General features: G+C 40.6%; 1 protein-coding gene across 3 annotated transcripts in view; it reads left to right on the forward strand.

Moving 5' to 3' along the window:
* Positions 1-22,596, forward strand: part of akap12b (A kinase (PRKA) anchor protein 12b) — a 33,494-nt gene that overhangs the window by 2,835 nt on the left and 8,063 nt on the right. Inside the window, exons 1-2 of one of the 3 annotated variants that reach the window (XM_026318486.1) lie at positions 9,494-9,576; positions 11,837-11,912. In XM_026318486.1, the coding sequence (XP_026174271.1) occupies positions 11,867-11,912 (46 nt within the window). In that variant the 5' untranslated portion in view covers positions 9,494-9,576; positions 11,837-11,866. Of the gene's footprint in view, positions 1-9,493; positions 9,577-11,836; positions 11,913-20,309; positions 20,504-22,596 lie in introns of those variants that run through there. The other 2 variants (XM_026318485.2, XM_026318488.1) reach the window with 2 other exon arrangements.

Here is a 22,596-nt window from a genome sequence, read left to right on the forward strand (position 1 = left end):
ATTGCTGTTTTCATTTGTCGCTCACACAAATTGTAGGTCTCTCTTTTGGAAAATGTCCAAATTCTGTTCAAACATGACAGAACTATTATGATTAGGCCTAAAAAGCTTGCGCAATGTTTGCCATTTGTTGCGCGATGGTGGATTTGACATTTTAATGCGTGAAACAAGACATTGTTTACGGTAACATGCTGCCTATCTGTATTTCGATCTCATCCTCGGTGTGGGAGGGGAGCAATTCCTCTAATTCTTGCAAGAGTTTACAAAGTCTCTCATGAGGCTGAAATTATAGGTCTGCAAAGATACTGTACATGTGAGCATATCTCTGGCTCTGGTGAGAAGGGTGTTATGGGTAACTTGCAGATGAGATAAAATAATCCAGAAAGAGAAGGGGGGGGGGGCTTCTCTGAATGTTGCCCATGCACGTTTGGTTCCTTGCCTGGTCACATTAACCTTGCACTAAATAAAATCACTCCTCAGTCAGTGTTACAATGATACTGTGCTAAACAAGGTGAGGGCAGATACAGTTATGTGTGTGCACAGTAAATTCAGTATTAGGGTGCTCATTCAGTCCACTCCACAAATAACAGCTTCAGCACATGACCCACGTCACGTCAGCCCCTGCAGCAGCAGGTGAATTCAATGATCCAACGTTGTGTTATGTAATGTAGCACACTGATTTAGGCTTGTACGTTCCTGTATAATGAGCTGCGGCTGATCGGACACTACTGTGGCTCTGATTATCCTGTTAAACAGAAAGAGAGAAAGAGCGTGGGGGGGGGGGGGGGGTTGGGGGGGGGAAGGGGTCACACAGAGGATCCATTGAGGACGGGCTACAACAGAGACAAACCGGCGGCCCCTGTGTGCAGCAGCCCAAAACAAGAGGAAGGAACCAACAGGCGAAGGGGTAGAGAAGTGTTTTGGCTGGGCAGGAGAAGAAGGGATGAGTGTGGAGAGAGAGAGAGAAAAGTTTGAGAAAGAGCGAGAACGTTAGATGAGGGACTGGGCCAGTGTGGCATAAAAGCAGATGAATATGTTGATTGTTCCTTGAGTCCTCCCTCCTGACTGATTTTATAAGTACACTATGTGTGTGTGTGTGTGTGTGTGTGTGTGTGTGTGTGTGTGTGTTCAGGTACCTACGCTACTTATTCTCAAATGTTTGCTTGCAAAATAAACAAATATTCTTTCAAAGTTTAAAAGAAAGTCTTTTACCTTCTATTGACTGAACATCTACTGAGCTAATGTAGAAAATCTAACACAGACATGTCCAATCTCACCATGCTTATTGCTAAATAGTTCACTGATCCACAGGCTTGTCTTCACCGTCAAAACCAACACGTCTATTTAGTGCTTCAAAGTGAGTTCAGTGAATTTCTATGAGAAGAGTTAGAGCAAAAAAGTGAAATGATGGAGGTTGTTCAGTAAACAAAGTCAAATGAGTGCACAAAAACAAAACAGCACTGCAGCTTCTACCTAATCCAACCAAGTGTGATTTATTCAAACTGGGGAATGCAATCCAAGCATGAAGGAGGTTTTCATTTGCTAATGTAAAGACAAACTACATCCCCAACATCTGCATATACTGTAAATTACAACCACTCTCTAAGCTCTGGTAAACAACTGGAATGATGAACTTTCCATTGTGATTTCTTGTCCAAAGGGGAAACTAAATCAAAATTATTAATTTTTTTTCCCTCATTTTTGTTGAGGAGAAACAGGATGTGGCTCTCTGCTAATTAGTCTGTCCCCCCCCCCAGCCAGCTTCCTGTCTTCCATCTCTCAGATTCACCGCCAGCTCCATTACAATAAAAAAAAAAAACCCAAAAAAACAGACGTATGGTTGATGATGTGAAAAAAAACACAGCCCTTTTCTCTGTCTTCCCTCTCCACCCCTTACAAATTAGGCTTCATCCTAACAGTTTGATCTAATAATGAGTCCACAGGACTGAATCCCAACACATCAAAACTTCAGTTACATAATTTTATATGGTTGTTCTTTTTTCCAGCAGATCTTCCCAACTAATCTTTCCAGTTCAGTCATCCATTAAATTGTTTACAGCAAAACATGAATATTATTTTTATCTTTCAGTCCAAAAAACAAAACAACCTGATGTGATTTTACTTACTATTGCATATATATTTCATAAAGATATCGATCTATTAGAAAGAACAGAAGCTTAAAAAGACGTAGCTCTGCCTCACAAATGTTCATTTAGTCACACTTCATTTGCTTTTGTCTTTCTGTATTTGTTGATGAGTAGTGGAATAATTTCACCTCAGGCCTGTAAAGGCTGAACAAGGGGAAACCATCAGTTATTGGTTGGCCTGGCTGCGATCGATAGACATCTGCAAACTGTACACATCGGGGACAGAGGTTTTCCTTAGGGAACCTCTGCTTTACAGCTCTGTGTTGGACTGTTAATGCTGAGATGTCATAAATTCACTAAAGATGAAGTGCGCATAAAAAAAAATTGCATAAAGAAACAGATTCAAAAAGAAAGATCAGCTCTTTCAAGTGCAGACATATTTATTTCATGTCGTGTTTGGAATTGTATTAACACAAATTGGAAAATGACCCTTCTTCAGTCATGCACAAATACACATGACCACACAGTATCAGCGTTTTGTCCTTGGCGTCAGCGATGTTGGAACTGTGATGACGGTTTCCCTCCCTGATAATCATTGGCTTGTGTTGATGGTGTTATTGAATATATCAGGACTGGCCAGCGGGACTTGGCCTGTTCAGTGCCCCAGGGGACTGTTACAGATACTCTGCCCCAATCCATCACCACTATAAGACTCAGCATCTTTTATTTAGTGCAGCCTTCCTCTATTGTGCTACCAGTTTGTGAGGTTTTTGTATCTTCATGCAAAGAAGAATCAGGAATAAATGACTGTCTAATATTTGCCTTTGGAAGGATTACTTTGACATTACACCATCTTGAATAAATGAGGTTACGTGCCCCTGCATGATTAGATGTGATCATGCACACAATCTGATTATAGCACAAATACTTTCTCACAGACTGCGCTGAGTCGTTTAGGTACAACCCACCCCTCTGTACATGAAACTGTAGATTGTTGGCTGATGTTATAAAGGCACTTACATCCTTATCTATAATTTGGAACTTATGAGGCATGAAGTTCTCTTGACAAAAGAGGAGTCTTGTGGTTTTTGCATGTGAAGTATTTAAAAAAAAAAAAAAAAAAAACATGTCTGTCTGTGTTAAAGTCTGTTCTGGCTCCTCCACTTGCGACACTGTTCTCAAAATAGCCTCTTACCTCCATTACATCAGGAGCCTCTGTGGACTCGCTCATCCATCTTCCCTCGACCTTCATTTTTCACTCTTTTCTCTTTTTGCTCCATGATTCATCTTTTTGTCTCTCCATGCACCTGTTAGTTCTTACTTAGTCTTACTCTAAAGAGTGGAGTGGAGCTGCACCAGGTCTCCCATTTTGTTTAACAATCTTTTGCAAGAACAGACACAAAATGGCTGGTAATCGCACAGTGCTTACAGTTTGTCACATTTTTAAACGGGACAACCTGAGGCCGTGTCTTTGCTATAAATACCTTCCCACTAAATGACAAAATAGGTAGTGTCTTAGTGCCTAAGTGGTGAGCCATATTTTCATTGTGAAAATGTACTAGACAGTCACACAAATGACACTATTGAGTTGTATTATGGGAAATGAAGGATTTTGGCTCTTGACGCTGCAGCAGAGACTACACATCAGCATCTGCTGCTTCGATTTTGGCAAGTCTCTTTTTTAATATGACTCTTGTGAGTCCCCTAACTTTAAGCACAACACTAAATCATTGCGACAGCCCTTAGGAACTAAAAGGTTGTGATCGGTATTGACTATTGGTAGGAGATGCGACGTCAGTCTTTAATCCTTTCATCTGTAACCCCGTCAGTTGACATGAGTTTGACATATGACACCACAGCAGGTCACTTGTCAGGAAAATTGACTGATTTTAAACATTTGAATAAACACTTGATGTTCTCTTGTTTTTGGTATGAATGGTTTTTCTTGGCAACTACAGAGCCTTCTCCCCGAATCTTAGAGTTCAGGTATATTATATACATATTAGAGAGCTCTTTCTAGTGTATAAAAACATCTTATACCCAGTGCTTCTCATTCCCTCCCTCGGCCTCTCTTTCATGAACCTGTTTACCTCTTTTGCAGCCTTTCTCTATGCTGCTCTTTTTGCACATCCATTTTTCATCAGCTCTGGTTCTGATGCAGCACTAACTGCTTCACAGAGCACAGTGGAAGGTGTATGAGGCCATGAGGTGCGTGTGTGTGTGTGTGTGTGTGCGTGCGTGTGCGTGCGTGTGTGTGTGTGTGTGTGTCTTTTAGTGCTGGTTGGAATCAGAGCATTTGGAGGACAAACAGTGAATCATAGCTTCACTGCAGCTGCTTTTCTTTTTTGGTTAGCATACTCATGTGGGCTGGTGTAGTCGCTGTAATCAGCTGAAGCGTCTGTGATTTACTGTATTGACCAAATAACTGACTCATATATCACAGACCCTGTCCAATAACTGTAAAACCCATTGACCTAAACAATGTGGATCAGTGTTGGAATGTGTGTTTACTTAGTATTGTACTCAAATACAGAGGCATTTTTACTTGAATACTTTACTTTTGAGTTTTTGAAATTTAGGATTTTAAAAGCATATTAGTGTCATTAAGCACTATTTATTACACCTGCACCTCCACATGATGAAATGTGATAGAAATTTAAGATACTTAAAAAGACATAACTAAATAAAATACAGATAGTTTAGAGACTAAAAGTATAAATAACTTTAACTAATGCAACTAATATGTTAAGTAATTCCCCTGTATTTCTTCATAATCATGCTCAAGAAAGGATGCAACATAACAAAGACTTCATTTTCTGTGAAAATAAATAATAATGTGAGTTAAATACAAAATCTCCTGCTATGCTCAGCTCAACTCCACTTCACTCTCCTATTAGTCATGAATGTAATGAAAAAAAGAAAGGAGCACATTCAAGCTGAACGGAAAAATGTGTCTAATCAATGATGCACAATTTCCAAAAGTATGTGACTTGGGAAACCGTTCTTCACATATTTGGACAGCTTCGAGTTTATGCGTCTTATTTAACCTAGACTTTTGTTGCTGAAACCTAGATCAAACGTATAGATATTAGTAGGGTAATAATCTAAGAGTAATTTGAGGCCTGAAGCCATAAAAAACAAAGTCTGGTTTAAGTGTCTCACTCATTAAAAACATGTCTATATGCGTTCCAGACTCCTTTTCCCCCTAAGTTGTTTTTTTCTCACATATGACTCTGGAGTTTTGATGCTTATCGGCGCTCAGAGAGAGTCCCGACGGGGGGGTGGGGGTAAGTGAAGGGGGTGGTTTTGTTATTTCAACCCAGTTGGCAGGCCCCTGGGGTCAAACACTGGCCAGTGTGGCCTGATTTTCTTTGTGTCCTGGGGGGTCTTTCCTACAACCAGTGCTGCTGCTGTTGTTTGGCTCTGTTTGCTATTCGAATGTAGCAGCCGCACAGATGAAGGCTGATGGGATGATGAAAAATAGACAAGTTGTGGGAGGTATAGAGACTTGGGGTTAAAGGGTTAGTGACGCACTGATGTAGGTAGAGGAGGACAACGCTGGTTTCATCTGTTCGCCTAAAATGACATCTAACAGGTGTGTGACTGCTGCTTCATGTACTCTTTTTCATTTCTGTCTTTCGATGATGTGTCTTTCTCTCTCACACGCAGAAACACACACACATCTGAGTGCTGGGGCTTCCTTCTTTCCTCCTGAGGTTTCTTCTTACGTCACGCATACAAACCAGGCTGAAATCAAATACAGCTTCTGCTCATCAGTCATAGAAAGAGATTAAGTTTTCATGGCTGAGAAAGGATTTGGACCATATGCCGATTACCATGTCTTTGCAAAATGTGTTTACAGTTATGTCGATTATAGCCGGTTTTCAGAAGCAAGCTTTAATTCATTTCATGGCTCTGACTGCTGACCATTATAATGAAGTGACACGACATTTAAAACAGTTGTCTTCTTTAGCATGTGTTTAACATAACAGACTGAGCGGACATGCCTAATAATTCAATATGCAGGGTTGCTGCAGCATGAGTTTAGGGATGTCTACATCCTCAGGTGCTATTTCAAAACCTGTTGGTTGCACTGCCATGAAATCTTGCACAGATATTCCTGGTTCCCAGAGAATGAATCCTGATGTTTTAGAGATTCACAGACTATCCAGCACCAAGAGGTTGACAGTTATGTTTTTTAAGTGGACTGGACAACAGGAATGACAGAAGGGATGCCAAAAGGTGAAAAATAGAGTAGATGTTTATGTTTTGAAAAGTTGTAAATTTGTGATACATCTGCATCTTGCACTTGACGTACTGGATTTTCCAGACTATAAATCGCACCAGAGTATAAGTGGCTTTTAGCAAACAGCCTTGTTGAAGAGTAAAAACATGTATAAGTTGCTTCAGTGTATAAGTCACATTTCTAATTATGCCTGTTATGCTCTAAATTAGCCTATGGAGACTGTGGACATAACAAGCAGAAGTGCATTACGAAATTCATTCATCTGTTAGGTAACAGGTTAAACAGGCCAGCTTTGGGGTGGGGCTGTAGCCCACAGAACAAGCCAAAAACTGGTTTATTTTATTTATTTGTAGTCCAACATTGTTCAGTGCTGTTGTAAAATCCCCTTTTCACCTGCTCTGGACCTGCACAAGAACACGGACACACACACAGAGGCACAGGTACTCAGTCTGAGCACCTGAGCAGTGGAATTGTGGAAACAGTGAGAGTGCTCTTCAGGGTCTTGTCAGGCTTTGATCTTTGGTATGTGCTGAATGTGGGGGTCAGGGATAATAGACCTGGGTTGGAGGGGTGATGGGACAGGGAGAGAGAGACAGGTATGATTGTCACCTCCCTCCTGTTAAACCTGGGTGGAATATTAATTGAACCTGCTTAGAAGAGCTCAGTGGTGGAGTCTGATTCATTAGGACTGTTGTGGACTTTGTTGTTTAATGTGACTATTATTAGTTACCACATGTGGCATAGTAGCTTAGCTTAGCTTAGCTTAGCCTAGTGTGAAAAAGAATGAAACTGCTAGCCTGGCTTTAACCAGAGCTCATAAAATCTGCCTACCTGCACCTTGGAAGCTCATAAAGCTTTTAACCTTATGTCTTGTTTGTTTAACACCAACTGTGTGGTGTTCAAATGTCAATGTAGTGTTTTATGGGAGGTGACGCTGTGGACTGACTCTTGACTGACCAGTGACTGCCTGTGTTTAACCCATTAGGAAAGGACTACTTCCAGGGGCGGACTGACACGCTGAATCAGGCCACCCTGTAAATGCGAATGATGGTGGACAGGCAGGTGCACAGTTTGCATGCACCATGGTTTGTGTGTGTAAGAGCAGTAATATCCTTTTGTGGCCCTGTGGTGAGAGTGAAAGTTGTGTTTAATGTGAAGACTCAGATGTCTGTCAGCTTATGCTGCTGCTACATTATCGCTGGTTGACTGTCCAGACACCCTGCCCCAGTGCTCCTGATGGTCTTTCCACCACTGACAACTTCCTGTCTTTTTCAGTACATTCTTCTTCTTCCTCCTCACTCTGGCTCTCTTTTTGTTCTCCCCTCTCATTCTAATCTTCATATCTCCACTTTAACCTCCTCTCGCTGCTCATTTCTTATGTCTTTATCTCTCTACTGTCTATTCTCCCAGCCTCCCTTCCCATGGCGTCATCCTCCTTTTGTCTGCTTGGAGCCTCCGTCTACACCTCTGAGGTCAGAGGTTGTGAGGTTAACCGTTGCGAACAAACTACAACCCCACCGAGCGTCTTTAAGCCTGTTATCTCCTACTGCGGCTTTGCTTGTGTGTGCACATGTTCATCAGGGGATACTCCTAACACAGTAGACAGAGTTCCCATACCAGGCGGCTCAGACGCTGATCTTTTTCTTTTAGTGATACATTTGCGAGGTTATAAGGTTAAGAAATTTTGGAGCATAATAAATAGATACCTTTTCTTCTTCCCTCACTGTAAAGATGCTGTCTATAAAATGACTGCATCAACCAGATGGAGTGAATATCTTGTTTTATCATTGTGACTGACATTTAATTAGCCAGCTACATCTGATATCTGCTTCTACAAGGATTCTCATATAAAATCAGCCCAATAACAGCTACAGACTCACTATTCCCTGCATGCACCTCACATTTTAAGGCTTACAACTTCAAATCCACCAGGACAATAAGTCACTGTACAAATTCCAACATAATAAGAAGACACTGTATTTAATGGAGAGTATAAACCAAAATCTGAAATCTGAAAACAAAGTTGTATTTTTGCAAACTAGGTTCCATTTCTTCACTCAACCTTTTCTGAGACTAAAAATCTAACTTTGCGATGTAATTTTCCTCGTTGTCATCCTCTTCTTTTTCATCAAACCTCCCCCTCCTGCATTTTGTGTTTGGTTTAAGACATATAAATCTCCTCTGCTGGCCTTTGTGGAGTGATTTAGGAGACAGCGGGTTGTCTCTCTCCTGGAGCCACAAAGTGTAGAGGTGCAGCCAAGAAGTAAATGAGAGAGGAGAGCCAGATAAGGGGAAATAAGAATCAGACATTAATTGGGGATAAACGTGAAAGCAGAAAGAGTGTTAACGTGAGAGAGAAGATCACAGGAAAACCTCAGAGGAGAAAGTGTAATCCTTACTCTAGTGCTGATCCTGAAATTCTAAGTCAGTCCTACTGTGGATGATTGGATAGGAAATACTTAAAGCTTATCTCATGCCTTTTGATTGACTGAAGTGGACTGAGGAATTTGACATTTAAGTATTTTTTTGCATGACTCTTGTCAGATAAATGAATAACTAATGCTGTGGTACGTGGTTAAAAGCTGCAGGATGATGTATTTGATAAAGGTTAGTGTTTTTGTCTCCTTCAGTTTTTGCTGCCTGCTGCTCGTTGTAATTGCCTGTTTGAACAATTTGTTCTAACAGACTGGGTAAAAGAAACCGGAGACGTTATTTCTGTTGAATCTATTATGTATGAACGGTGAGTAAGCATTTTCAAGAAGTGCCACAGCAGTCTGGGGGCTGACAGACACTCAAGTGAAAGAGGCTGCAGAGAGACAGCGAGATTAAAATGCCTTTTGTGAGGATTTGGCCTCTTATATGAAAAGAACAAATGAAAAGAGCTAAAGGAGGCTGTAAGAGAGGGTGGTGGTTACTGATACTTATATATATCCTTTAATGTAGCTTAAAGTACTAACCAAGTGTCTGAACTCTCAATCATAATTCACAGAAAACCAGGCAGAAAACAAAATACGTTTCCCTCTGTTTTTTTTCCCGCTGGTGTTGTTTTGTCTTGCAGATGTTTTGTGACCTTTTCTTTGTGCACCGAGCAGGTCTGAGTCTGTCTTTAGGTCTTTGTGGCAGACCATGTTGACCAGGCAGATGTCAAAAAAATGCACAACTGGCAGTGCGGCTTCATCATATTCTGTCTGGGGACTCGGAGGAATTCAGAGCAGCTCAGACGAGGCAGTACCTATCGGTTTTTGGGTCAGTTCAGCGTCAGTTCACTGAAATAGTAAACTGAAACTGAAATTCTTATAATTCCTACTCAGCCTTCAGCCTATTATTCTATGAGGGTGGGACATGTGATTCTTTAGAGCAGAGTGCTCTTTCTTGACATGATTAGATGAGTGTTTAAACCAAGGTTAGAAGTTCAAGCCCACCACTTAATGTTCTGTACCTAAAAGACTGAGATAATGCACAATGATTCAATACTTTATTCAACCTTCACTTAGTAAAGTGACATTTTTTTCGAAAATAAAATATTTTTCTTTTTAAAAGTGAAAGGTAGCATTTAAATAATTACAGATTAAAACATATATTGTACATTTACATGCCTATATGTCCTGAATCACATTCCTATCCCCAGTCAGTATCATTGATGGTGGATGATTCTGCAAATACTTTTTTTTTCAGTGACATTTTTAACATCTGTTTTTCAAAATCTAACTTTCTATAATGTCTGTGTAAGGTTAGAAAAATACAGTTTTTATAGCAAACAAGCTGTTTATTGTATTGTTAGAGTTATGCAACCAAAACACTTGTTTAAAGCGAGGGAAAGATTGTGGTTGCTGTATATAAATAGGCATACATTTATTGCAGGCGTGTGATGGGAAACAAGCACCAGACTCCAGCATAACAATCAGACGTGCTACACCCTCAGCCGCCACCACTGGCGTGAGCCAGCAGGATCTGTCGCTTGGATCTGTCCTGAGTTGCAGTGGAAATATTACCACAACATTTCTAATGCTCAGGAGCAGTATTTTGACAGGAGTCAGAAGGGGGTAACTCAGGGATCAATGTGGTCATAGGTTGAGCAGTTTGGGGAAGGAATTTTAGTGAAGAGGGCAAGGAATGCTGGGAATCCCAGTCATGAGGTAGATCAGGGAAGGGAGGGGTTGCTGTAGATCTGGAGGTCAGCCGATGGTTCACACACCAAATCTGATCAGAGGTTGCGATGGCTTTAAAATGACAAAAATAAAATGACCATGCTCCTCTGTGGGGAACGTATTTGAAGCAGTGAACCTTATGTGTGTGTGAGTACATATCTGAGTATAAAAAATATTTAATATTCAATATGCTCTTGTCTTGCTTTGAATATCATTTCTTGTGAGTTAGAGATCAGACTTTAAATATGCAGTAATTTACTAGTTTTTCCACAGTGGCTGACCAGGACACATTATTTCTGGGACATGATATCAATCATTTTGAATTTTTATATCTGAATTCTTATTTGTAGAGTGTAAAAATATGCACACCAATAGACGCTCAGATGAGGTAGCTATTTTGATGTGCACTTACTTGATGTGTTGGACTTGGAGCTGTTGCTGTACTGTCAATGGACGTCTCCAACGACATTTTACTGGGTGGGGACACTAATAAAAGATGTGATTGTATGGAGTAGATGGTTTTGAGATGTCTGGTTACATTTAGATTTAGATTCTCACCAGATTTTCCCTTAATTTATTGTCAAATTAGAAATTAGCAAACCTTACACTTTACACTCAAGCATTAAAACATTTTGCTCTCTTTTATATACAGTAACACACACTCTTCTTCTTGTCTGCAGTGGTCTTTGTTGAAGCCTTCTCAAGCAGTTACAACATGTAGGACAGCCCCCCCCCCTCCATTCTTCCAACATGCTCTCACTTTCTTTTTCTCATCTTTTAGTAGCTAAATCCCTCCAGCCTGTTCCAACCAGAGTGTCTCCTCTGTGGTGTCATTTTTCAGGGTTTTCCTGGAGGACTTTGAGCTGCTGGGAATGGAGCTTGAGTTGTCCATTAGTTAGATTAGCAGCTCTGTGGGGAGGTTCTGGTTCCCTCTCCCTTGGCCACGACAGACAAAAGCTCTGGCCTACCTGTTATTGTAAGGCTGTCAGTCGGAGCTGGCCCCAGCCAGAAATTACTCCGGACTCAGATCCCTTGATAAAATGCTGTGAGCCATTTTGTGTTTTGTTAACTTGTGAATACACCTGCAGGATGTCCAGAAAGAAAAATAACATTTGTATTTTTAATCTTTCATTTTATGGGATTTTACAGTTTATTGTAGGATTACTGTAGCTCTGGGTTGCTAGCTTTCCATTGATTTGACTAAAAATCAGCTGACTACTGACCATAAAAGATATTTCATTGACATGTTTAAAGTGATAAACTATTTCTATGGATAAAAAACAGTTTTTCTCTCTAATTCATTTAGTTATTAAAAAGAAATAAAACTCTGTACTCTCTTCTTTCTGGGTCTTTTTCAGCCTTTGCAGAAAAATGGACAGATCTCCAGCATGACCAGCCTGAATGGAGGCTCAGAGGACAACACACTGGCAGAAGGTTTGTGTGTATGAATATGTCTGTCTTATCCACACTGTTTATTTACAGTGCGTGGCTTTGGGTGTTGTGCTTGTGGTCGGTGTGGTAAGTAGTGGCGATGTCTGTGTCTGGGATTTCATACTGCTTTTTCAGTGGCGTCAGCTTGTTTGTGCAGGGCAGCTACATAGATATCACTTTGAATTAAATTTAGCTGAACCTCCCGGTGCATCTTAAATGGTGTTGGGAATTCAATGTTTTGTAGCAGACACTAATGAAAACATAAATAGACCTTGTCTCACTGTGTAAAGGGCAAACCAATATGTTGAAATATTTAAACAAGTCTGTGTGTGGAATATACTTCAAGGTCTTAAAGATTTTTTTTTTTTATCTTGTTATGCCTTCTAAGATAATCCATACGCAGTAGGAAGCTCAATGAAATGTATTTTTATTTAAAGTGGCATGTGGGCCAACCTGCTCTGTCCTGCTGCAGCACCCTCCCATCTCCAGAGCTGAATTTGTTTATTTTCTTTGTCGTTCTGTCGTGTCTCCCTCAGTCTGGGAGGGCTGCAACGGTGTGTACACCCTCCCTAAATATTTAGCAGGCCGTGACCTGGGCCCCTCACAAAGCACCCTGCACACTTCATAATACACTATGGCCCATGGGAAGGAGTAACCCTATACTACTTAAAACACAGAGATATGTCACATACCACTGTTAAATAACCTGTTTAATAAGCTATTTAATGAAGCCATTCTGTCCATTAATAGAGTAACCCAAGACCCTCTTCAGAGCACAGAGCACCACACTTTATGTGGCTTGTTGATGGGATGTGTGACTGATTTGATTTATGTTCAGTTTGTCTCCCATCACCTGCGTCATACTTCTTGTCACTAACAAAATGAAAATACTATTCCTGATACTGGCCTAAACTCACTGACCAATCAGCCGACCAGCCTGCTGATACTGCTGGCACATCCCGGCGCTCTTAAATTAAAATGCGTGACAAACAGTATAAAAACTGAAATTGTGAAGGACTTTCAAGGCTACAGATTAAAGGAGTGCAAGGGAGTGAAAGGAAGGGAGAGAGGAGATAGAGGAGATAGAAGAGAGAAAAGCATGGAGGGATCTCCCGTCTGTGCACCGCAGAGCCTGATAAAGACAGCGGTGCATTGTGAGACACAGGAAGAGCGGAGGAATCTCTCTGATAACAAGAACAAACAACAAAAAACAGACTGCAGATCAATCGACCAATGCATGAGCAAGCACTCACACATGCACACACCCATAAAAACACTCTTTATTAGGTATACCAGTGTGTTTGCCGTCTGAGGACCAGTCCAGTGGTGACATGCCACACCCCAAACATGTCATATATCAACTCAGGATGAGCCTACTATCCATTCATTCTTTACCCATACCTCAAATCTAAATATTTAAGTTCTCCACAGACCCTGGGGTCATTTTTAGTGGGATTGTGTGAATGTATGAAAAGCATATATGTTACAGTAATAATATTTTACTTACTTTTATTTTATCGTCTGTCATGGAAACTTTTATTCAATTATCTGAAGTATTTGTTTAACATCGTATCATAGTGTGGAGATTGGGTGGAGTTACATTTTCTTAAATACTTTACACCCAGCAGGATTTGTCCTCTTTATGAACAGAAACACTGAATCTACTGGTTCACACAGGTAACTGTGATGTGTGTATTGGTTTTGAGTAATCCTGAAGATGCAGAGCAAAAAAAAATCTGCTAAATGGCTGGTAAGAAGTGCATGATTAGCTGAATCCAAGCTCAGAGTTGCTTGATGTTGTTGTTATGTGGTATGGTCTTTCTATTTCAAAGAGGAAATGTGTAGCTGCTTCTTCTTCCTTTCTGTCTGGACTTTAGGACTTCTTGCGAGGCCTTAATTTTTGCATAAAATACAGGTAACAAATAGGCTCAAATACTAGAAAATAATTCTTGAAGTCTGTTTTAATCTGCTTTGGGAGCCAGTTTGGCTGAGAAAAGACAGTCTAGGCCTGAGACTTGGACAACATATTCAGAAAGGAACTGAATAAATAATTCAGAGTTTTTGGAGGTACCAGTCAAATATATCTGTTAAAGAGAAGAGAGGAGTAAAAATAGATAAATATTCATTTGAGACTAAACATATTGATCTTTTCATGTTCATATCACACATGTCACAGTAAGATTAGTTGCGTGCTATGTTCTCCACGTAGACGTGCATATGTGTCTGTGTTGCTCGATTGAAGGCTGTGGGTGTATGGGGTGCAGTGTGAGCCCAAAGAATGACATCATAGTTGATGTAATTCACTGGCTGGAGAATTGTTGGCCCATCCCAGATGGTTTGCAGGCTACAAAAGAGGAGAGGTGAAGTTTTTTGGAAGACTTGAGAGGGAGATAATGCTAGATAGTGTGTTCAGTGGTGATTGTGTTTATTTGTAGTTGCTGGACATGTTTCATAGGTGAAATGCTGCTTCATTTGCTGTTTCTGGCTCCTCCAATGTGATGGTGTTTGCAGATTTTTCTATCTCGTATACTATAAACTGAATCCTTTGGGTTTTTACAGTGTTCAGACAACTGGAAAATGAGACTTAGGGCTATGGCAATCTGCAGTAGACAGTTGCCATTATGTTTATTATGTGTATATTGGTAACTGAAGAAATGAATCCTGTCAAAAAATAATGGGTATGTTAATACTAAAAGCAAAAAGTAGTCCCAGCCCAGTTTTGCCAAATGCAACAACATGTATCAGATATTGTGTTACGAAAAGTAAGACAGATGTATCAAATGGTGTCGGTCTCAAGTGTCCCGTGACTTGTCAGAAACTATTCACTTGAGTCTTAATGTGTTACATTTTTATTTCTTTTTTGGTTACAGGTGTAAACATTTACGAGGTGAATATATTGCAATCTGTGCACGTTGTGCACGTGTATGCGGCCATGATGTCATTCCAAGATGGATTTACTTACTCTCAGCTTTGGGGACATACATAGTTGTGTTGCCAAAATATTCATCATGCATGTGGAACGGACCTCACCCTTCACTTTCTCTCTGTCTGATCTCGGCCTATATAGCTTCATCCTAACTCAAACCAGCTGCTGGACTGTTCCTTTTGCACTTTTGCTCATATTCCTTTTACATTCCAGCTGACAATACTCATTATAGTCTACATTTCCTATGAATATTTTCATTGCATCTTTTTCTATTGTACTTATACTGAAGGAATTCTGCTTGATGTATATGTGTGCAGATGCTGGTTCATCGACTAGCTGCACGATGTCAGAACGTGTCCTCTCCGGGACAGGAAGAGATCCCAGGGGAAAGTCTTAGAGAGGCAGAGTTTTAGATTGGAGTGCTTGAAAGCCCCTTAGTCCCTCAAGATCCATCATAGTCCAGTCAGTAGTTCAATTACGTTCATCTATGCATCATGTTTTATTTAGTCATTTGTTATGAAGTGGGTGCTTTAAGGACACACTTCAGGGCAGGGGAGGATAGGAGAAGTCTATTAGAAAGCTGCACTTTGTCAAGAGCTGTCTCCGCCTCTAAACTGATCAGACAGGAGACAATTTTCTCCTCCTGCTCAAACACACTGTGCACCTCTCAGTGTTGCTGATAACAAAATACGAACAGTGTTACAGCTATTTACATGACACTTTGGCATTTTACATCATCAGCAGTATCCTAATCAGTTGAAAGCAAGATGATTCATTTTTAAACCTAGTTTTTAGCTATGACTGCCAAAACATGGACAGCTCCTTCCGCCCACCCGCTTGCACCCAATCCAAAGACCCGTTTAAACACGTAGTGCTCCTTTTGCCTTAACACATGCCAAACATCACCACAACCTATTTAATGCCTGGTGCACTTTAAATAACAAATGGGAATATAATTACATATAAACATTTGAGTCATGGTAGTGAACTAAGCAAAATTAATTAAACTGCAAAAATCGATTTTCTTTTTGGCTACTTGTCAACAGTGTACAGCTAGTGCTTAGATTTTTCCACTGCAGCTCTAAATGAGGTTTTTGACAGTGCACATACAGCACAGACACTAGGTAGCTGGCTGTTTCTGGCCTTCACTGAATCTGCTCATACTGGACAGTTGTTTTCTGGCATATCTGTAGTATAATAAGGAGAATGAGTGGTAAACAGCTCTTTGCTTTAGTTTTCATTGGAATACATTGTGATTGGTTCTCACCTGGCTGTTGTTTGCACTGCACCAGACGATATTTGTTTAAAGTTCCTCAAACAAACTCATTTACCATTAAGCATATTTTTCTTAAAATCTACTCCTTATGTTGCAACATTGATTAGATCAGCTTTAAGATCACTTGCAGAGAAACAAAGTATTTACTTGTTGACTTTGATAACACTGTATTTTCACAATAAATGATCATGATGGATCAAAGACACACTCACTTTTTGAGATGTTGGCTCAAAGACAAAAGGAAACTGTGGACCAGGAATGTGACTGACCCCTCTTTCTGTAATAGCATTATGGCCCATATTACAATGCAGCAAGTATCCATATCCCACAATAAGTAATTTTTACTTTGAAATGAATGATAACATCTTCTTTAAAAAGGTGCCAAGAATGTGTCGGTATGGTGATGGTTTTCACCTGTGTCCGGTGCAAGAATTAATAATAATATTCTTGGTGCTGGATACTTGATATTAAATCGGTCTGTTTTGTTTCTTGGCTTAGGTGGTCAGTCTTTGTTTCTAGAAAAAAGAACTAGTCATTTGAAATTAGCTAAAAACTCAGCAGCGTTTAAGTGACATCAGTGTGATCAGGGCTAAAGATCCTAATGCTCAGCACGGCAGTGCATGTGACCGAGGTAAGGAAGAGGGATAAGCAGTCAGGATGAGCATTAATGAGTTCTCATTTATCTGAACTACATAAGGCACAAAAAATAGCAACTTCCTCCAAAGGTTTTAAGAAAGATGAAAAGGTTTCTCTGGTCTGAAAATACCTGCGTCTTTTTATTTCTAGCAAAATGAGCCCGTTTTGTGTCGGGCAACATTTATATCAACAACATACTTGTTTACCAGCTTCTCTCCTTTGTCTGATACAAGGATTGTATCTGGACTCAGTTCAAATACACACAGTCATTCTGTGAATCACAGACAACATCTTTGTCGAAGCAGCCTGTCTATTTGATGTGCTGTTAGCTGAGCTGAAGCTGATCCTACTCATTAGTACTTCTCATGAGCCTCACTTCCTAATTTTTTTCATTCAAACTGGATGACAGGACGATGCGTAAGAACAACTGGAATGACGAGTTGCATTTGTTGCAGATATTTCAGGAATCCAGAGAAATGCAAAGACAAGTATGAGAAATGGCAGGTCCTGGCTAAACATTCTGCTGCTGCTCAGGATTTAAGGAACCTTTTTTGGCAGGGTAGCAGGACAGATAGCCCAAAAGACGTATTTGATCTCAAATTTAAGAGTAGCCTGTTCCGTGCAAGATAATGTTGACTTAAGGGAACCAGCAACTCCTCTGTCATTGATGAAAACTGTAAACATGGTAGTCCATTGTTTCACAGCAAAAACAAACAACAGATAGTCACGAACTGCTCATGAATCTGAGACGTCACAACTCCAGCGTTCATCTCATCGCAGTACATGACGCAAGTTCTAATGCACGGACATAACATGAGAAAAGAAACGGAAAGGTCTCTGGTCACACTGTGCTGAGTATGTACAGAATAGTGTAACTCGAGGAAACAGGCAAAAGGAAGAGGAAGCAGTGATGTCAAGAAATGATTGGGTTTCCTGTCTGATATTCTTATCCATCCCTCTGGCCCACACACAAACAGGGAGGAGGGGTGAGATGGGGGTTCGAGAGGATAAAGATTTAAGAGGGGAAAGCAATAAAAAAAAGGAGAGGGATTAAAAAGGACTGGAATGTGGACTGGGGAGATAAAAACAAGGTGTGAAAGGAGGAGAAAAGACTGAAAAACTGAGAAGAAAGGAGCGGTTCTGAATGAGAAACCTCTCTAAACTCAGGCTGCTTCACATCCTCACAACCCTCATTTCCTTTTCCTCCAGTTATTTCAACATCATCCTATTCAGTTCTTCGAAGAGTAGGAGGTGGTTTGTGTGCTGGGCGATGATGTCATGCACTTCTTCACAGGCTCCAAAAAGCCCCTCCGCCCAGCACCCCAACCCCCCCACGCACCCGACCATTCAAGACCCCTCCTCAAACATTCCTGAACTCACGCACGTTTTCTGATTTATCGAGATATGTGGGGCGTCAACCCTCACTGACTTTGTCCTGTTTTATCCTGAATTAACTGCAGTTTAAATACAAAATAAACTCAGATTCAATGTGTTTTAATGGCATCCTATTTAAATTCGATTAGCATTCATCTAATGAAAGGTTAAGATGTATAAAATCACTAGTTTCTACATTCCTTCATGATTGTAGTGTATCTGATCCCCTAAGCAGGTGCAGTGCCTATTACCTTGAGGAATTCAAAAAGCTGCTTCACTGCGTGATTGTCACACCGCTGATGTAGATGGACAGTTGAAAACATGTTTACAGTATTTTACACTTTAATAACTGATTATTTATTCAAGTCACAGAACCAAAATTTACATATTCCAGCTTCTCAAATATGACTATTTGACATTTTTTCTCAGTCTGTATGGAAGTCCAGGAATGGGACGGATGTGCATGAGTCATCTGAAGGAAGTTGGGTGGGAAAAGGAGGATGCGGACTAACCCGACGGTTGTACTTTTCTCTTAGTCTTAAATTCCCTGCAGTCTGACTCACTCTCCACAATCATAGTAGTCATTATGCAGCATGGTACAGATAGTGAAATGCCTACTAAATGAATCAGTGCAGCGGGCTGGCATGTCATGGTGAAATTCTTTGCAAATGACTGTGGTCAAATGAGTATTTCATGGTGCAAGTATTTTGCAGTACTACTTACTAATGTATACATGAAAGAAATGTCACTACTTAGACTTAAAACATGTCACTAGTTTGCTGAAACTGGAGAATGGACTAGAAAAGCCAGCCTAGCCTGCTCTTTGAAAAAGAAAAGCAACTGTTGTAATGTTAAAAAGGTTCATTTTATTATCATCTGGAACTTTTTCCTTTCCTCCCCCCCCCCCACTCCTCTTTTCTCCCTCTTGCCAACCCCGATTTAAAAAGAAATACCATGATGTCTCCCATTCATAGGCAAAGTCCTTGGCACTCAGAGCTCTTTCTATTCAGTGGATCTGAAGAATCTCACAGGATGTGGTGTTGGATAAAGAGAAAAAAAGCTGATGTTTTCTCTCCTGTCACTTCTTGTCTGAGCCTTTTTTTTAATCTAAATAACATTGGAAAGTATTTATTGGAAATTGAGTAAGTCTAAAAACTACAGGTAAACAGAAAATACAAACGAAACATATGGCACGTTGATTTTTACAGTATATTTCTAAAATGACTCAATAAAATCACTCAATAATCCTGCAAACCCAGCTTGATTTTTGAAGCTTGACTTGGTATCAGTTTCCCATCTTGGTAATACTGTGTGTACATGCATACTTTTGGGTGAGACAGTACTTAATTACTGCTGTTATCACCCATTGGGAGTCCTCTGGATGGAATTCACACATTCCTCTGGGACAATGCTGAAGTGTGACAGATCTGATTGTGCTGGTATTTACCTGTGGATTTATCAGCATTCCTTCTAGTCTCCCTGCCCCCCTCAGACAAAAGCTGAATTAAATGTGTCTGTATTGGAGTAATTGAGAGGGGCCTATTAACATTCACAGGGGGCAGGCAGAAACTTGATGGCACCCTTACCCATGATTTGTTTTTAGGCCCTTGGTTAGATGTTTGCTCCGAATGGGGGTATGTTTGAGGAGTTAGAGGACTGTGCATTGGAGGAGGTTTTGTGTGTGTTTGTAAGTGTGCCCATATGAAACCCTTTAATTCCCTCTGGCTTGTCTCTGTCAACATTCCTTTACATGATTAGTGACATGAGCCAAGAGATATAGGGAGAGCCTGGTGGTCTCCTGAAGAAGGTGGAGTAGTGGGGGGACTTGTTGGGATGGGGTGTTTTTTACTGTGAGAAACTGCCATTTGAAGGTTAGGATGGGTTAGGGTTATTTAGAGTTTTAACATGTACAATAGCAGGCAACAAATGCTTCCTTGAAAGATCACATGATGACCTGCAGTCATCCCCGGGTGGATGCTGAGGTCTGAAGGAGGGCGAGCGGACTTGTTGATAAGGAAAAGGAGGGGTATGAACGGGGCAGAAGGGGAGGAGGGGGTTCATTCAGAACAGCTGAAAAAAGCGAAGGAGGTGGGGAGGAAGAGGGAGGTAGGGGTGGTCCTAGCATGACATGTGTGTCCGTCTGTTGAAATGTGTGTGGAGCCCTCTTTTCTCTTCACACTGCCTGAGAAGCGCTGGAAGAAAGAGAAAGAAAGCTTTTGCCCTGAGAGTAACATCTCAAAGAAGTAGATTGTGCAGAAAAGTGAAGGAGTAAGACAAAGTACTGTAGAATACATTTTTAGAATTTGACATTTTTGGTATTTCTATTTTTCTAACTTTTTGTGGAAGGATTTTTACCAATGCTTGGGACAATTACTTTAACAGGTAAGAACAATGATTCGAATTAACATTTCACTAATTACATGATGTATTAATCTTAATACATAATCTCCCTAAATGTATGGCTTCTTTACTGAACTTGCATAAAAAATCTGTTTAAATTTGACATTTGATGATTTTTCTTGGGTTTCAGTCAATTATTTAGGAGATATTGAAAACCAAAACAACTCTGGTGTAGCTGGAGGCATTGTTGTCCTGAGGGTGTGGTTAGTTCGCAGTGTGGTTTGTAATTGTGCTGGCATGGGTGAGTGATTTCAGATGGAGATGGCTTTGCTTTGACCACTATAGAACCTCAGTGTGTGAAATGTAAATGCTGTAGTTTTCTCTCTTTTCATGAAGGTTAAATTTTGATCTAATCACATTATTTAGCCCCAGTCATGAAGTTTTCATTCATCATTCTGTCCTGGTATTTCCTGCAAAGCATCCTCTGTTATAGCAGCTCTGTAAAAAAACGTTTATCTACAATGCCAACAGAAACTATTCACAACACTGTAATTACTGTCTCTGGTCAAAACGAAGTGTTTTAGTGTGTTTTACATGGGGATGTATGCATCCCTGTAGAGCCGCCAAGCGTCTTGGTGGGAAAAGAATTTCATGCAGTGACAGCTGCCAGATAGAAACTCATGAAGATACATTCACAGAAATACTTTCAAAGCCTGTGTTTAGCTCATGTCACCATCTGAGCCAGCGCCCTGTGTCCCATCATGTGAAGTATTTCATCAGATTAAAGTGGGATCCTAATTCCCAGCGAGATTATTCAGCTCAGCCGCAGAGTATAGAGAGGGAAGAGAGTGAGGAGTATGGAATTAATTACATGCCAAGACCGATTCTTCTTCACGACTTCCAACTGGAAGTGATGGTAGAAATGGAGCAGGGCTAGGATGTTTTCCTGTAGTGACCTCAGGTTTTGATTACAATACATGAATGGAATTCAAAACATTTATACTAATAAGTCACATCAGGTCATTAATTTAGATCGCTAACATTAGGTGTTATTGGTGTTTTGGCTGTTGATATATAGGATCCACAGAAACACTGACCACACCTTTGATACAGAGTGGGGGTGCCAGAAAGGATCCTGCTGGGGGAGGGTGTTGGGGTGTCTCCTTGTCCTATTCTTAACTGACTTCTTTTGTTTAAAGAGTTTCTGCTCCAGACTGGCAGCAGTAATTATAACAAGGATTTGCATATATTTGACAAGACATAGTGTCTATGGAAGAATAGCTGCCATTCAGTTTCCCAACTGCCCTCTCACCCCAATTCAACAATACACAAACCCACAGTAGTGCAGCCACAACAGAAACACAATCTTCTCACTGGAGATTGGAGTAGATTTACAACAATCAGTTTTTGGCTGCAGCAATGATATTTAATATGAGGACATCACTTTACCACATGCTCACACATAAACAAAGCCTGTCTCAAGAAGAGAGAAGCATTTGAACCATGAGTGTGTGTATCTGAGATATGTAACACCCTCTAAAGTGTGTTAGGGCTTCACCCTCAGGGCAGACTCTGCCTCCCCCACAACACCATCCCCTCATCTGTCCTCCCCACCTCACCCCCTGCAGCCTCACCCCTCACACTCACATTCTAGCTGGTACAGTCGTTATTCAAAACACTCCTCCTCCACAGTCACAGCTCACCCCCAAACCCAATCAGTGGAGGGAATGTTAACCGTTGTGTGCCTGTTAAAAAAAAAAGTTAGGCCAGAAAGTGAAGATCAAAAAGACCAGAGAGATGCCAGTAGTCTGTTAAATCAACATGGTTCCTGTTTTATTATCCATGTAGATAGTTGTGGCCTCATCTGGCTTGCTAACAGTCTGACCCCTCCTACACACACACACACACACACACACACACACACACACAAACACACAGAGACAGACATCTTCACTCATAAACTTCAGTGCACTGGAATTACAGTGAAAACAATTTTGAGGAACTTGTGTAATTTTGCAACCCAAAAGAGACTGACTGTTTAGGCATAGCTGAACTGAATCTGTGTAGACCATTCAAAACTTTAGACTTCACGTTACTGGAGCTTGACATTTGTTTAATGTGTCCCGGTTTACTTG

Source organism: Mastacembelus armatus, chromosome 24 (assembly GCF_900324485.2).
Source record: "Mastacembelus armatus chromosome 24, fMasArm1.2, whole genome shotgun sequence".
Classification (NCBI taxonomy): Eukaryota; Metazoa; Chordata; class Actinopteri; order Synbranchiformes; family Mastacembelidae; genus Mastacembelus; species Mastacembelus armatus.